The following is a 16,631-nucleotide window of genomic DNA, read 5'->3' as shown; positions in this document are numbered from 1 at the left end:
AGGGGAGTGACATCCAGCCTGAAACAGAAATGATTTCAAAGAGCATTTCATCCCAGATTATTGCATGGAGACATGTTCGGCAACTAGAAAAGTGGCTTCGACTTTTTAAGACGGCGGTCCTGCTGATTGAAGGACGACAAGTTGAAGGCTTGGTTGGATCAAAGCATCACTACATTACTATTAAGGGCCTTTTAACTGAACATGGAATAAAAATTTTAAAAAAAGTGAGACGCATGGACATTTGTTTACAAAAGAACAAATTTTGGAGCCTGAAAAAAATAAAAAACACAAAACGGATCTTAAGTTTAAAAAAAAAAAAAAGCTCATAAATGAGGTAAAGATCTTGATACCAGTAAAGTGTGAAGATATACGCAGGGATATATTTGAGCAAACTCAGATTCGACTTTTAACTCATTCACTGCCATTGACGGCTATACACGTCAAAAATTCATTAATTTTTTTATTGTACATTTAGAACAGATATCAAATGTGTGATTAATTGTGAGTTAACTAGTGAATTCATGCAATTAATTAGGATTACAAATTTTAATCGCCTCACGCCCCCAATTTTTTAAATAATGTTTTCTTTCTTTTAATTCATTCATTGCCATTGACAGCTATAAACGTCAAAAATTCATTAAAACTATTTCTATTAGTTTAACATTTTTCCCACTTTTGTTAACAAGAGTATGAAAACCTAGATTTTTTTTTATTGTACAGTGAATGAGTCTAGTCTGTTAACCACTAATCTTCTCTTCCAATCGTCCCATTAACAGAGGACTATAGCGCCCTGTGAAGCAGAGAAACGTCCGGCAAACAAAGCGACATAGACTACGTTTAGTCATTAACTGTTTCCAAACCTGAAAATGTCCAAAAATAAAGAAGAAAATCAGAAAATTACAATGAAATGTCTATAAAATTGCCAAATATGCAATAGAATTTTTTTTTTTTAAAAAGGCAGAAAAGAAAATGTTCAAAAAGTACATATAAAATGCCCAAAAACAAAAGACAGATAATTACCATAAAGTATTCACCAAATTGCCAAAAATGTCTGAAAATTTAGAGCAAAAAAGGCAGATTTTTTCCCACAAAATGTAGCCACAAAATGTGCAAAAAAGGAAGAAGAGAGGCAGAAAGTTACCAATTTATGTCCATAAAATTGCCCCCCCAAAAATTGACGGAAAGGCAGAAATGTCTAGAAATATATGAAATATGGAAAAAAAAATTTTTGCAGCTCCAGACAGACTTTTTTTGTTATTTGGCCTAAAATGGCTCTTTTGACAACAAAGGTTGCTGACCCCTGCTCTAGTCGAAATCAATTTTGGTCTTTTGAGTACAGGAACTAATTGTATGCGTGGCGGCCATCTTACATTGCCACTTGCTAAGCGAAGCCTAACCTCAATACATTGATTTCTCTGTAGCGTTTTCACATTATTTTCTGTCTCTACAGTGAAAATACCATAATGTGTATGATTATACACACATATATGCGTGTCGGTGTCGGAAGTCGGTGCGTCTGGCGCGCAACCCACTGGAAATACACAAGCAGAAGTAAACAAAAATGACTTTTACTACATATGTTATTGTCAATAGCTGACCGGGTGCATTATTTACATTCATCCTATTCTAAACTCACTCATGTAAACATATTCGTAATCTTTCACTAAGAATGGCAGGAAGCAGCAGCAGCAGCAGCACATTATTTGTTTTGGTAAAACAGACGAGCGGAAGTGGAGGATTGCTGCATTCTTGCTGAGGCCCCACATTCCCCAGAGGACCACAGCCGGGTTGCTGTAACCCCAGCACCCCCCAACCGACTTCCCCCCTTGCTTACACCCCCCGCCTCTCCTGCTTCCTGTGCGTGGCTGCTTGCCTTCCCTTGCATGCCCCGAGTGCGGTCAAGCCCCCACCTCCTCCACCTCCACCATCCTGCTGCTCCAAATACATTATTTACCTCCTGCCCTCCCTTTTGCTCAAAAGAATCAGGATGGTGAGAAATCACACCACTGTATGCACACTATACACACACACACTCGACCCCTCCTTCACCAGCAGCACCACCCCACCTGCTCGCTCTTTTTTCAATCGGCACGATGAAAATACAGTGCGGGGCTGTGCCGCCGTTACAATGGGGAACTCTGTGAGGCCCGGGCCCTCCCATTAATCCCCTCTGACATGCCTCCCGAGGGCAGGGATTTGCTACAAGTCAATGCAGGAGAGCGACAGTATGCAAAACAAGCCTGTCTGACTCTCTCATGCTATTCAAAGCTCTGCTGTGCCAGAGAGAGACAGGAGGGCAGATCACAGGCAGAGGAAGCGGGGGAAAAAAAAAATCAGTCTGCACAGTTAACCCTTGCTTCACCCTGCTGCTCTGACATCTTTTGCATATTCCGCCGCATATTGCACAGATAATGTTGATGATGGAAGACAGGAAGGAAAATGCTCCTCTTTGTCATGTAGCATTACAAATTTGGCAGCCTCTGAGAGGATCTCGCCGCCAGACCAAAACACCGCCCCACGTAAACATGGATTCCCAAGTCATGTGATGCACTTACGCCTCTCAGGCAGAGCAAGCGCGATTGAATTTCAGTCTTATCGGGAATCTGGTGATGAGGAGAAAGGCGGAGGTTGGGCAGGATGACGTTAGGAGGTGGTTGGGTGCACGCGGCCCCCGCCATGCAGCTCGGCAGAGAATGTAAACAAGAGGGCTTGAATGGAAGCTGGGCCATAACCACAAATGGAGGAAGGCCTGCAGAATATTAGCCGCCGACACAGAGGTCCTGCAAAATGGCCACTTTGTAGCTGTAACAGCAGATACAGTATTGATCAGCCTTTTAAAAAGTACGCAATCAAGCATATGGTGTGCTAACTGTGTGCGCTTACACAGATGAAACATGACATACGATAGTGGCAGTCTATGAGGAGAACATTACTAGCTAAACAGCATCAGCGGCTTTTGGCACAACAGGACGAGATTAGTGTCGAGTGGTAAACTTCATTTAAATGCGTAGTGACGTTGTCGCTTATGCGCTTTAAAATGAACAATATTTGCTGGTAGTAACTGAATTATGAGGTTGATAACTGCTGTATTATGTCCGGTTAGAACATAGCTTGTCCAGGTGAGCCAGTGATCAGACCAGTTTATCACTTTCTGTTGTTTAATTGTGGGGTGAGGGTGGGGGTTTTATGTGTGTGTGGTCTGTGCAAAGCAAATTCAATACAATACAAATGAAACAGGAGCCATTGTATGGCTATAATACAATGCTACTTAGCTGGGCTACTTGGCGATACATAAAGTCCAAAAATAGTACAAGTACCATTAACTTAAATGAATATATATGACTTGGAATTACTAATACGTTACATTGAGGCACGTACCCGTTAATGCACGCACACATTGAGAAATGAGAATTTGTCGCGGAGCTTGAACGTTTAGCGACCAACTTTGTCTGTCTGTTGAGTCTCGTGGGTCTTTAACAAGCATAGGTGGCCAAGGACATGCCTAACTAGAATTGAAACTGATTGGTGCCGATAGACTGACCAACAGAGGGCGTCACAACCTCACAAACACAGTTAAAACTGGCCTTTTTAACATACAGCGTCCTACTAGAACTCGTCTGCAGTGTGAAAATTTGTTTTGAACTACTTGCACTCCCTTGATTTTGTGCTAAAACAATCGCTACTACTGTGCTAAATAGATAAATGAACTCCACCTTGATAAATTACGTGATGGCTGTTTCTGATTAATGTAGTGGCCCATGTAAACAGCAGATCGGAATACATCACATCACATGTAAACAGTTCACCAACAATCTTAATTGCGAATGATTTAAAACGGAATGAAGAAAAAAAAAAGGCTAAGGAGCCTTGTATTCTGATTAGAATCGGGCTAGAATCCCAAACAACAAAAATGCTCCACATAAGCACCTCAATCGGAATAAAGTGGCTGAAATGGAATGCAATTGTATCCAGTTTCACAGCGGTGGAATGCAACTTTTGCCATACCAATCAAAAGTAATTTTTCGTCATGTAAACAAATGAGGAATAGGAATTTCGTCAGGCTGCGCTTAGTCTGCGCAGGCTTTATCCACTTGAAAATAGGGTGACTTACAATCTGGTCTGGTCTGCTAAGGAGTGCTGTTTTTTTTTTTTAACACAAACGCTATAATAAAAGGTGTAACATCAATAGCAACTATCATGCTAAATAGGTGATTAACAGCCATCTTGATAAATCGTATTATGTTCACATCAATCTGGACACGTCAGACGATTTAAAACGGTTAGCCTGATTAAATGCACATGTGTACACTACGTAGATCACGTCACATATAAACAATTGACCTTCAATCGGAATGATTTCAAAACCAAATGAAAAAAGTCTGCGTGTAAACCAAGCTACTGTCCTGGTCTGTTGGCAGAGTCGAGCAACTGAATGCCACAATTATGTCGCCAATGCGCTCATTTTGCAGACTTTCCACGTGAAGGAGAATTCCAATTTTACTTCCAAAAGCGGAAAATTCTACAAAGTCTACATCATCTCCCATGCCATGTCAGGATTGTTTATAGCAAAAGGAAATGCCCCCCCCCACACACACACACACACACTCCACAGTCAGTTGGAAAGGTGCTCCTGATGACCACAAGGAGAGCATAAAACACATGACAGAAAGGCTTTAGTAGAATAGAAATCCGCAAGGATTTGTAGCCTGCTTTGGATTCACGTGATTGGCTCCACTCCCTCTCTCATTTTCCACCCATCCTTCGCCCCTCCGAGATGGAAAATGGGTCATCTGTGTGGAAGTTAATACTCATAGCACGTACAGTGCTGCTTTATTTTTAGGACATCTTCGCCCTGGCTTGGTGAATGACACGGACGGAGGTGTTGGGTAATGGGCCCAACTAGTGTTTATTATTATAGCTTCTGGCACTCTTCTAATGTTTCCCTCCGTGACTGTGTATATTTGATGAGCCCCTACATGCATGACATCAGCCACAGACAGAGCGACTCTGGGCATCGGGTGTTAAAACGCTCAACGGCACATATGCCGGAGGGCCTCATAGAGATCAACACTATCTTACTGAAAGCTCCTCAGACTAGTGCTGAAGCTGCCATGGCAACCACATACTAGCGAGCTATTTCTGGCCGCTCGACTCCCAAACACAGCTGCTCCTGCGCTACCAGTCATCCCCACCTGTCAGATATCCAATCCGAGCTATGTGAGGCATTCGGTGCACAAGATCACGACCTGACATTCACACGGCCAAACAGCAGAGCAACATTAATTACTGCTGACCATCGTTTGGTGACAGGTTCTCCAGTCATGTTTTGCCCATCTTAAAAATCCCTCCTACTAGCCCCATGAACACACATATTCAAAAGGTTTTTTGGTTTTAAATCAGGCTTTGTTTTCAGTGCAGGGATTTTGACATAACAGTCATTGACAGCTTACTTCCTCGATTTGGAAAGAGTTATCGTGCGCACTTAAGTAAAAGTATCACAAATACATGAACGCATGCCGCAGACGTTTTTAAATCTGTCAAAAACTGAGCTGCTGTGATCTCATCCTTCATTCACACCTCCGAGAAGTGGGGCGTGTGGTGTGAGGCGGCTTGCTCGGAGCCACAGTGCCCCCTACTGCACATGAGGGGCGTTGCGCCTTTTCTCTCCAGCTCAACATTGAAGCGCTGACTCATAATATTCCAGTGTTGCACAAACGACGCCGTGAATGCAACCTAATTATTACAAACGGCACCACCTATTGGGCTATTTTAATAGCACTAAGAGAAGCATGACGGATTCATGCATGGGACATGAACACACCTTCACAGATAAGTGAAGTCATCATGGTAATTGAATTACACCGTACAAATACAAATACTTTGCTTTGGTTGTCCTGCTGTTCATTTGGAGTGCAGTATGAAATATGGACGTTTTGTGCAAAAAGCACGAGGCAGTGTTTTCCTGCACATGATAAAATATGTATAAATGTTTGAACTTTTTTTTTTTTAACAGAAGGTAGATGCACAATAATTTCATTTTTGGTAGTTAAAGTATAGAAATTCAGTACTACACAGAATAAAATATAGCATATGAATTTTGTGTTCATGTCTGAACAAAATTCAAGTAGTTTGTGTTACTATTGCTATATTTCTAAGTTATGGTAATACATGTGGATTCGGGGAGTAACCAAATTAAATGAACTCTTTTGAGCTGCAAGCGTGGGGAACACTAAGAAACTAAATGTGCATTACTGTATGACAAGCTAAAACAACACTACAGTGTAGCGAACACCTCACATAGTACAAATAAATTTGAATGTTATACAAAAGGTCATTTATTTCAGCAGCTCAATTCATTGAAGGGACTGAACTCATATACCCCAGACAATATTAATCAAAATGCTGTTTTTAAAGACTAGTTGTGCTGCATAGAACATACCATTGTGAAGATTTTTCATCCAAGATAATGTCAATGATACCAACATGCATTTTTTATTGCTTCTGTAATAGTCAAATTTCTTGTGATAGCAAATTTGGCGTTTATATGCAATTATGTAAATATTTCATTTATACAATTGTTTTTTTTTGCTCCTTGAACTTAACTTCCCACATTTTTAGTTGAAGGCTCATCTATTATAGAATGTCCTACTCAACATTGATGGCAGTTGGACTTCAGCTTTACCCCGCCAACATACTAGAATAAGTGGCCAGTGTTTACAAAGGAAGCGAACTTGTGTGGAGAAAGTGTTCCAGACAGAGTGCCAGCAAATTCCATTCTAATTGGAGCGCTGCAGTCCAGATTTTATTTTCAAAAGGACATACAAACAAAAACAAGTCACTTCTGCAGTGCACGTGCTCACAAGACATTAAGTAGGCATGAGCTCATGGAAAGTAGAGCATCTTGCATTGACTTTTCACTCTCCTCGGTGTATTTTCAGTGGAGAAACCAGGTCTACCCTTCCCTCCCGTTTCCTGGCAACGTCAAGACTGAGAGCAGAGGCAAAAACAGCTGCAGACGGGAGGAAAATAATTACCGCTCTGTTTGGAGACACGTTGCGGACATGCTCCTATTCCACTGAAAACACTTATGACCCCGTTCACCCAAGCACACGGTATCAAGACAAATGGGTCCAATTAGATGAACCAGCATTAGCTTCCTCTCTGCTCTAGCGTTCTGATGTCGAAATCGCCGGGAACATTTCCGCTCCTTAAGCAAAATGGCTCTCCTTTTTCCATGGAGAAAGAGCAGCAGCTCTACTGCGCGTCGCTACTGCCATCTATAGGTAGAAAAACATACCGTCACTTAGCAAACCGTGGCTTAAGGTGAAGATGACTGAGAAGGATGTGCCAACTAATAGTCCAGAACATGTTGGTTTTATTTTGGGGATTAAGGTAGATTTAATAAATAAATAAAATGTCAATAAAAGAAACCTAATGTAACTTTTAAGTCATTATGTGTGACAAAAATAAGACTTTGCACAAATTATATTGTGTATATTAAAAATTACAAAATCTGAGAAATGCCAAATTACACCCTTCAAAAAGTTACACCCCCCCCCCCCCCCCCACACACACACACACACAATTCTGCCACCCATATAAGCAAAGTCACAGTGGCCTTGGCCTCTTCCAGTGGCAAAACAAGTCCCTCAAAGAATGGTCTTCTGCCAGGAAAGAACCAGAAACTCCTGATGGACTCAAAGAATGCCATCAACATGACCTCCGCTCTCTGATTTGGACGTGGGAATCTGGAGTCTTGCGTTGAAGGTTCTGTCCGTTGGTTTCTGGGTCATACTAAAAGACCCAGAAACTGCATATCGTTAGCCATTTTCCCCAGAAAGATTTGGGGAAAAAAAAAGACAGAGCTGCTTCTGGTCATCCCAAAGGCTTGAGGAGCATGTTGATGCCTACCTCCCACATTCCCACTGCATTTGACCTGGAGTCCTACCTACCAGAGTGCACAATTTGCCAACGTCTGTTGTCTTCTCTCCAAAAAGCCACACTGAAAAGCAAATGGTAAATGTCATCCACAGGCTGTAGAGTATCAAGGCATCACTTTGCTCATTCATCACCACACTCATTAAACCTAATCAGTAAGATGAATTGCACATAATTTTGTCTTAGAGGTGAAATAACCAAGTGTCATAAAAGTGGCTCTCGGTTTTGGATGTTCTAAGATTGATCTTGCACCTTTTCTTGTCCCAGAGGCCACAAATAGCAACCGGGGGGTTTACTAAAGATGCTAGGAGAACTAAAAACGTGACAATAGTGCAAACAGACACACTCACCTGGTCAGTGCTTGGATGGTAGGTGGGCAACATATGGAGATGGATGCCTGCTTGAAGCGGATCAAATGTTGCTGAGGTTGACCTACATTGTCAGTGTTCAGGTCATCTTTACCTGTTACAAGTGAGAAACATTTACATTACAGACAGCCATGAAAACCAACTGGATTTGATTGTTAAATGTTAACACATTCTGGTTAAATGTAACATACGTGTCACAACATTTGGGTCTTGAAGCTGCTATTTGGCACTGGCAGAGGTTTGCATGCCATTCATTGTTTTCATATACACAGCCATAAGAAGATGGAGTTAAATATTGAGGATAAATGGACTACACAATAGGAGACTAACAAACATATAAAGATTAATCACACAGAATTGTGTCTTAGAGGTGAAATAACCAAGAGCATCACACAAGTGGCTCACGGTTTTGGATGTTCTAAGTTTGATCTAGCAACTTTTCTTGTCCCAGAGGCCACAGATGGCAACTGGGGGGTTTATAAAAGATGCAGGAGAAATAATGAGCTTATCATATGTCTATGTTAAAGATGTGCTCACCTTGTCAGTGTTGAGACGGTTGGTTGGGAACATGAGGAGGTGGCGTCTGCTTGAAGCCAAGATGTCGCTGCTGTGGTTGACCACGTGTACTTCAGTGCGAGTGTTCGGGTCATATTTGCCTGCTCGAGGTCAGAAATATGTACTTTAGACGGCCGTGCCTTTATACACAATAATGACTCGTTATTTTTACATAAACATACGTCATAACATTAGGTGCACGGAACTTAATTAAAAGCGAGGTTTTCATTTTGCACATTTGCAGCTTCGATGACTAGCGTATGATGTAATGCAGTTTCACGCCACTAAAATGAAGCACGCGACAAAGTAAATTTATAAAGTCAGAGTATTACAGAAACAGGATTATTTGACTATGCTTTTACCTAATGGCGTGTACTTTAATAGTATTAGTATAACATATTCACTGTTAAACAAGGATTCAAAAGTGGTCGCCAACGTGCGTTTAGTGAGCCACGTGTAAGCTAACGTAACGTGCTTCAACCTGGCCAATATTTAACGTGTTTTTTCCTTTATAAAATAATTTGTTAAAGGGTTTGACACGGCAGGCAATTAAAAGAGTCATCTCACCGTTCTCCACACCGTAAATTCTGTCCATTTTGTACGTAGTCTGACGAGTTCAGCTACGCAGCGGTCACTGAACTAAATAAGCTAGCCATAGCACCTTATAGTGACGTTTTGAGCAACGTGATACATTCCAAGTCAATGATTGGCTGGTGCAATTAAATAGCGTGCAAATACAATCTCATTGGTTTTGGATATGATTGACACATTCAAGACCAATCAGATTCTAGTATATACGTAAACCCTCTCCCATTGCCAACTTGAGACAACTTTTTGTTTTTTTTTACAGAAGATTGAAGAGTACAATTTAGTGTTAAACCAAATACTGTTAGATAGGTTGTACGATAATAGCCTCAGAATACAGAAAATATTGGAAAGAAACACATATACAAACAGGCAATGTGGATACTTCACAAACTATGGCATTTATTTCAAACAGAGGCTTTTGCTTTGCATTTTTACAATAAATTACACAATGACCGTCATTGAATAAACCTAATAAATACTATTTCAACAAGCTCTTTTATCAATAATCTATCACCCTAACCATTTTCCATACAGTTTGAAAAATAGGTCAGTCAGCCTCATTAAAAACCACCATTCTTCTCTTACAAGCACAAACTAATTAAAACAGAAATTGAATACAAAGTAAAACACGAAATAAAAAAGGGAAAACAATAAGGGGAAGCAACAATTTAAATGAATAAAACTCAGAACAAAATCGACCAAAAAAAAACCTCTTCTCACAAGAACAGGTGTATGAGGACTAAAGAGAACATGCATGCTGTGACTCAATATTTACACAAAGTACAGTTAAAAGCATAAAACTGTCTGTACAGAAAAGTACATTATTAACAGTGCAAGATATTAAATAGCTTGACTCAAAACACTTCTCAATATACAAATCTATAACAAAAGCATACAATTACATACAAGTGCTAAACAAAATGTAACTTCAGGTTATCATTGAGTAGAGGTCTATACAAAGGAAACACTGGAGAAAATGTATTCATATACATCACTGTATAATATAAATGCACATTTACAATATCTTTACCTTTATTCTGGTCATAGTACATGGGAAATGGGTATTTTTTTGGTAAGGGTGAGTATGAAAAAAAATAGGACAGTGGATATGATCTATGGATGATAGTAGAGGGGAAGCTATGCTTTGCTGAACTTCATGAAAACAAAGCACATTTAACATAAAACAACTTCACGTTTGGAACACTGTACACATTTCGGCTGTGAATACCTCTTATGGCTGTTTTAGAGTCAATGATCCTAGTTGGGGTCATGCATCAAGTCTTCAGTCGAGACAAGACTTGACAACTACTGCAGTTCAAAATGGAGGCATGAACAAAGCGCTAAAAAAAAAAAAAAGGCAGATGAAGTGAAGTAATGTGACCATTGCGTTCAGCATCATTGCACGGTTTATACCCAAGCTGGATAAGTATTCAGTAGTAATTTCATTACAGATGATCCAGTATAGTTCTACAATTAAATATTACCATATTCTGATAAAAGCCATCACTATCCATTATTCACTATCCTTCACATACATACATGCGCACGCACGCACGCACACGCGCACACACACACACACACACACACACACACACACACACACACACACACACACACACACAACTCAGTTACACATCATTCTTAAGTCTTTTGTAAGGGATATATAATTTCAGGCAACCATCTGATTTGAGAGGACGAGCAGGAAAACGTTCTGTCCTTCCTCCAAGTGCCACATGGAAAAGAACTAAAAGGCACTACAGTATCATACCATAATCCATCCACTGTGGCTACCAGTGACTTCCAAGACTCAATGCAAACATGTGCATGCATGCCTGAAGAAGGTCGGAGCTTTGTCAACTGAGTTTTCACCATACGAAGGCCTTTCTTGTGTGATGGTGGCGGACAGGGAACGTGGTTAAGTTACACATTTACTTTGCCCTTAATGCCAATGTGGCAATGCCCGTCCGCATTTTCGCAATTAACAGTGAGCTCAGGTGGCAGCATGTTGAGCTACGAGGGCAGAGCACAGGAAGGAGTCGAATGGAAAACATCAGTTACCAATGCATTTCTTATCAAATGGAAACAGCTATTGCTTGTAAAAATGCATTCTTATAAATGGTCAATTAGAATTAAGTAGAGCACAAAAGACAATTGTGGATCTGTTTCGACAAATTTCACCCTCCAAACCCCCCACCCATGCAATCGTCATGAAAGTGCACTTAAGTGCCATTAGCTTGCCAAGAAAACAGTTGTCAATAGAAAATAGTGCTTGTTTCTTGTTGTATTTTTTTGTCTCTGGTCTGGTATTGTGCCCCAGTTGTTACAGTATGTAGCTTGACTTGTCCATCCTGTGTGAAGGGAATGGGGGCAGTGGCCCCAGGGTGCTGGTTAAGTGCTTAGTGCGGCGGCTCCTTGCTGCTACATCCTGTCACCTGCACTCCACTGATAGCCCAGAGTTCTGTGAAGAGGAGGAGGATGAAGACACCGGTTGGTCGGCCAGCGTCAGCATGACTGCTGCTGTTAGTGAGCTCGAGGACGGTGAAGAGGATGATGATGAGGACGATGCGGCCACAGTGCCTGCGGACCAGGAAGAGGATTTGGTAAAGGGTACATATGTAAAACTGAAATGTTTACTGGCTTGTATCCAAATAGGTAGGGGGTCTCTATTTTGTGAATCTATGTCCGTGAGCGAGTTGTTTCTGCACTTCCTTCTAATTGTTGGCTAATTAGTAGGGGTGGGAATCTTTGAATGCCTCACGATTCGATTCAATTCAGATTATTGGGTGTGCGATTCGATTCAGAATCGATTTTCGATTAATCACGATTTTTGCTTCAAAATGATTTGATTGGCAATGATTTTTGCTTCAATTTAGATGTTCAAGGAATCGTAATGATCTACTCCAGTCTGACTCGCTAATGTTAATTAGTGATCTACTCGCGGCACTTTTATCACTCGAAAGAACAGCTCCACGCTTAAAAAACAACAACTTTTTTTGGAATAACTTGACCGTGACTTTTTCCTTCTACTCTCTAATGTGGCTACAACTTAACAGTGTATCAGACCACGTGGAACCACACTGCCCCTAAGTGGCCAAATCGGGTACAACATGAACAGTACTCCCAATAAAGGCACGCACAAACAAAGGGACGACAGTATAATATATCTATATATATATAGATTTTGGGATATTTACAATCAATTCTGAATTGTACTAAATGAGAATCGATTTTTTAGCACACCCCTACTAATTAGGCTGGTTCACCTTGAAGTGACATCAACATGCAACTCACTTTCCAGTTCCTTTTTCTTCATGCGCTTTCGTCTTCTGTCGATGGAGGCCACCTCGGACTTGAGCGAGAGGTAGTGGTTCCTGATATCCTGAAGCTTATCCTGAAGGAATGAGATCCTCTCCAGACTGCTCATTTTCTCCAGGTCAGCTAGTAGTAAATACAATTGAATTATTAGTGTCACGACTATCCGGGTCACTGCACCAATGGAAGGTAACGTTCACTTGTTATTTTATCCTTAATGTTTGCTATGCTAATAACAGCAAGCAGAAGACTGCATATTTTCTGTTAAACTATTTACTGGACGCCGCAAAGATCAAATACACAGCTTTTTCAGATGGATGCGGAAGAAAGTATAATCTGTCCAAAATAGGTGCTGAGCTCATGTGTGACCTGACGGCCTTAACTGGTTTTACCTAGATATGTGTGCCAGAGTGTAGATAGATAGGAAGATGCCAAGCCAGGAGGACATGTCCCAGTGACACAAAGGCCTACTAATCTAACAAGAGTTCCGTTAAACAGATACAGTAAATTAAATTAACAATTCGGTAGATGAGTTCAAGCTAGTCAGCATATGACACTGCAGTCGATGAGGGTTAGCTTAATGGTCTTGGCCACACTTACACATCTGGAAGCTCCACTTGTAAACCCGTGGCGATCTTCCAAGGTTTTCCCGGTGCTGCGAGTGGTCGCCGTCACCCTGCTTGTGGTACTTATGGCTTGACGGGGGAGACCGGCCGCGACACTTGGGCGAAACGGCAACCTTGACGTCCGATGTGTCATTCTTGGTGGCAGCTGGTTTGGCAGAGCCTTCCACAAGAGATTGGTCTTCACTGTCACTGCTGTTGGCTGAAGGATAAAAGAACAAAGTCTGAGATCTACTTCACCTGACATGACGTGTGCTGCAGGCTAATGAATACGTAAAAGGGACTTGTTTTAGCTAGTCTGTGTCAAGTTCTGTTTACCTGTTTTCCTATTCTTTTTGGGAGGCACACCGAGGCTCTTGCGGCTTGGCTTGTGTTTCTTTGAGACTCCGCCTGTCTGTGATTCTTTCTGCCGTTTCTGACTCACAGATGCTACAATGACAAAGCGTATAAAAAAAAAATAAGGTCAATGCGCCAGCCAAAGGGCTTGTACTTATGATTGTGCTCGATTATCAGGGAAAAGTACGCTTTTTGTACCTTTGGACTTCTGCTCGCTCTCATGCTGGCTGCTGCTGCTCAGTTCCAAGCTGCAGCTGCTGCTGCTGTTGGAGGAGAGCGGGGCATCAAACACTTTTGGTGGCGAGCCAGTGCCTTCATCTCGCGGGAGATCTGGTAACTCCCCGCCCAGACTCTCCACCTCTACCGTGCTGCTGTCGCTCTCGCTTCGCCGGCATGCCACTTCCTCCTGTGCCAGCCCTGGCAGGAGACTTGCAGAAGTGGACACTGGAGGCAGACCAGGTGGTGTGGGCGGCGCCGGTGGAGAAGGCGGTGCTGCCTGGCCGCAGTCTTCCAATGTACTGCCTCTTCCTGAGGGGGATTCCGGCGTGGTGGGCGGTGTGTTTAGTAAAGAGTTACTGCCACTGCTAGGGAACTCTTGCAGTTTGTCATTTTCAATGTGCTCCTCCGAGGCGTCGTCCTCGGGTCCTGCTTCCTGCTCAACGCTCGTATCCTCCAGGCTGGAAGGTACGGGCGGAGGAGGAGAATTAGCAGCCTCTGTGTCGGAATCAGAGAATAACTCTTTCAGGGTCTTCTTCGGCCACTGCGCTTGAATGCTGGACCACACGTCTTTTTGGCCTTTGGAGCGAACAGCCGGCTTATCCTCTCCATTCCCAGACATCTTGGCCCTCTTTTCAGGAATGTCCCAGAATCCCGCTTGCCTGCTGGATTTGCTCTTCTCTTTTGTCCCATTGTGCTTCTTGGAAGTGGAACCTTTGCTTTTTGGGTGGCCCCGTTCACTGCCCTCAGCCTGGGAACCTGCTCCCTCATCGTCCGAACTGTTGCTAGATGAGGCCCCTCTGTCTTCCATGGCACCAGCACTCCTGTCCTCCAGTTTCCTGGACGAGCCTGCAGGCAACCAGTCCGCACTCCTTGTGGCCCTCTTAGCTTTGGACTGTTTTTTGGGGGTCCTCTCTACTGCACCTTCCGATTTCCTCTTCCTAGTACTTGCTTCCCCGATCAAATCTGGTTTGCGCTTCCCTACTTCACCGCTGATTATCTCAAGGTTCTTCCCTGAGACTGCAGAAGGTTTGGATCCATTCGGTGGGGTACCACTGTCTCGCCATTCGGAGGTTTTTTGAAGCTCCGATGCGCCTTTGCAAGCATCGCGGTCTTCTTTGTTATGCTCTTCCTCACTCTCATGGTCACTCTCGTCTGAGGACAATTCAGAGGCTGAGATGGGTAAGAAAAGGCTTGTTTCATTATGTACGTGTGCAACTGAAGGAGTTTTGAATTGCTCGTGTCGTTACCTTGCAGACCATTGAGGATGGAAGTAATCTCTATGGACTTGGCTGGCGAGTGCTGCTGAGCCCCTTGGTCCTCGCCCTGTTCCAGCTTGGAAAAGACATCTTGACCAAGGTCACACTTAGAGCGAGGGACGCGGTTATTGTTGGGCGAAGGACCGAGGACGTCTCGGTCATTCAGCCTCTCCAACCGGTCTCGCTCCCGCTCAGCTTTGTTCTGTCAAAATGGAATATAAAATCAGGGATGTACTTCATGTCATCAAGCCCCAAAATAAAAAGCGATGCAAAGTTGTACCTTTATTTTTTTACGGTGCTTTATTTTCGGTACATTCTTATTGGCTGGGCGAACAATCTTGTCTGCTTTGATCCATTCATCATATCTAAAGAGCAAGTAAAAAAAAACACACAAAAAGGCAGTTTTCGTCAATCACATCCTAGAAAGTAGCTCAATAAAACATCACACCACCACCACCCACCACACAGCCACCTCCGCTGTCTGGCCCGAAACATTGCTGTGATACAAAAAGCCTTCAGTACAAAGGAATACATCCAATCCTTACGATGAGGAGAGAAACAGATTTACACCAACCACCACAACCGACAGAACACAGGGTGCTAATTGGGTCATATGACAAGAATGAAAAAAATGCACGACATCTCACAACATCACACACATACACGATGCAGAGAACAACCATTGTCGTGAGATTACCACAGGATCACACGACAACAATGAGACAATGAAATGTGTTTTTGTTGTTTTTTTGCTAGTTGCCCTAACGCTCTAGTTGACACTGCATTAACCCGAGCCCACTGGGGAGGGGGGGAGGGAGGTAGAGGTGAGCATAACAAACGGCACTATGCTTGGCCTTGCTGAGATTAGCCTAACTCAGTACTGCAGGATCTACAGGAATTTGACTAGAACCACTTTGTGTTCAATCCAAGCATGAAACAGATAGAAGCTCAGCATGTCCGTTCAGACAGCCGGGGGGTGGTGGACAGACAGGGGGTTCAATCACTAAGAGGAGCTGAGGAAGGTTCCACATCCACCCCGTGCCCAATTCTGTTTCTGCCACTAGAGGGCTCAGTGAGCTCTGACCAAGAGACAAGATCAGATGAAGCAGAATTGTGAGGAGGAGTGCATTAGTCAATGCTGCAGGGATATCCATGAAGTGGTAACCCCACGGGCCAATTTGAAGGTTAAGATGTGATTTTGTTTGAGGGTGAATATAAAAGTTAGGTGACTGTCCCCACGTCCTGTCTTACCTGATGTTCCAGCCACAGTAGTGCACCAGGTAGAGCACCTCTCCCCCCTCCACGTCTGCCTCTTTCACAGTGGCCTCGTACGTCTTCAGACTGCGGCCTCGCCCATACCTCACCTGCACCTTCATCCCCGGGGGGTAACACTCAAACTCTTCCCCTTCCTCCCCCTCCTGACTGTTGTCATCCCT

At 42.9% G+C, this 16,631-nt stretch overlaps 1 protein-coding gene, 1 long non-coding RNA gene and 2 other non-coding genes across 5 annotated transcripts in view; all 4 read right to left on the bottom strand.

Moving 5' to 3' along the window:
• Window positions 1-6,317: 6,317 nt before the first annotated feature.
• Window positions 6,318-9,565, bottom strand: LOC144061052 (uncharacterized). Its single transcript, XR_013296070.1, has 4 exons — window positions 9,429-9,565; window positions 8,844-8,962; window positions 8,289-8,400; window positions 6,318-8,002 (listed from the first exon to the last, which is right to left on the bottom strand). It is a non-coding gene; the product is annotated as an uncharacterized LOC144061052 (long non-coding RNA).
• On the bottom strand, window positions 8,114-8,245 carry LOC144062014 (small nucleolar RNA SNORA14). Its single transcript, XR_013296330.1, has one exon. It is a non-coding gene; the product is annotated as a small nucleolar RNA SNORA14 (small nucleolar RNA).
• Window positions 8,663-8,797, bottom strand: LOC144062015 (small nucleolar RNA SNORA14). Its single transcript, XR_013296332.1, has one exon. It is a non-coding gene; the product is annotated as a small nucleolar RNA SNORA14 (small nucleolar RNA).
• A 257-nt stretch (window positions 9,566-9,822) lies between the features above and the next one.
• arid4b (AT-rich interaction domain 4B) overlaps window positions 9,823-16,631 on the bottom strand; it is a 54,772-nt gene continuing 47,963 nt past the window's right edge. Inside the window, exons 17-24 of one of the 2 annotated variants that reach the window (XM_077581697.1) lie at window positions 16,447-16,629; window positions 15,476-15,560; window positions 15,187-15,397; window positions 13,919-15,109; window positions 13,703-13,813; window positions 13,362-13,586; window positions 12,741-12,887; window positions 9,823-12,026 (exon numbers count right to left, since the gene is read on the bottom strand). In XM_077581697.1, coding sequence (XP_077437823.1) covers window positions 11,878-12,026; window positions 12,741-12,887; window positions 13,362-13,586; window positions 13,703-13,813; window positions 13,919-15,109; window positions 15,187-15,397; window positions 15,476-15,560; window positions 16,447-16,629 — 2,302 coding nt within the window. In that variant the 3' untranslated portion in view covers window positions 9,823-11,877. The remainder of the gene's footprint in view (window positions 12,027-12,740; window positions 12,888-13,361; window positions 13,587-13,702; window positions 13,814-13,918; window positions 15,110-15,186; window positions 15,398-15,475; window positions 15,561-16,446; window positions 16,630-16,631) is intronic. The other variant, XM_077581698.1, reaches the window with a different exon arrangement.

Source organism: Vanacampus margaritifer, chromosome 12 (genome assembly GCF_051991255.1).
Source record: "Vanacampus margaritifer isolate UIUO_Vmar chromosome 12, RoL_Vmar_1.0, whole genome shotgun sequence".
Classification (NCBI taxonomy): Eukaryota; Metazoa; Chordata; class Actinopteri; order Syngnathiformes; family Syngnathidae; genus Vanacampus; species Vanacampus margaritifer.
The sequence above is the reverse complement of the archived record's forward strand: the minus strand, read 5'-3'. Positions and strand labels throughout refer to the sequence as shown.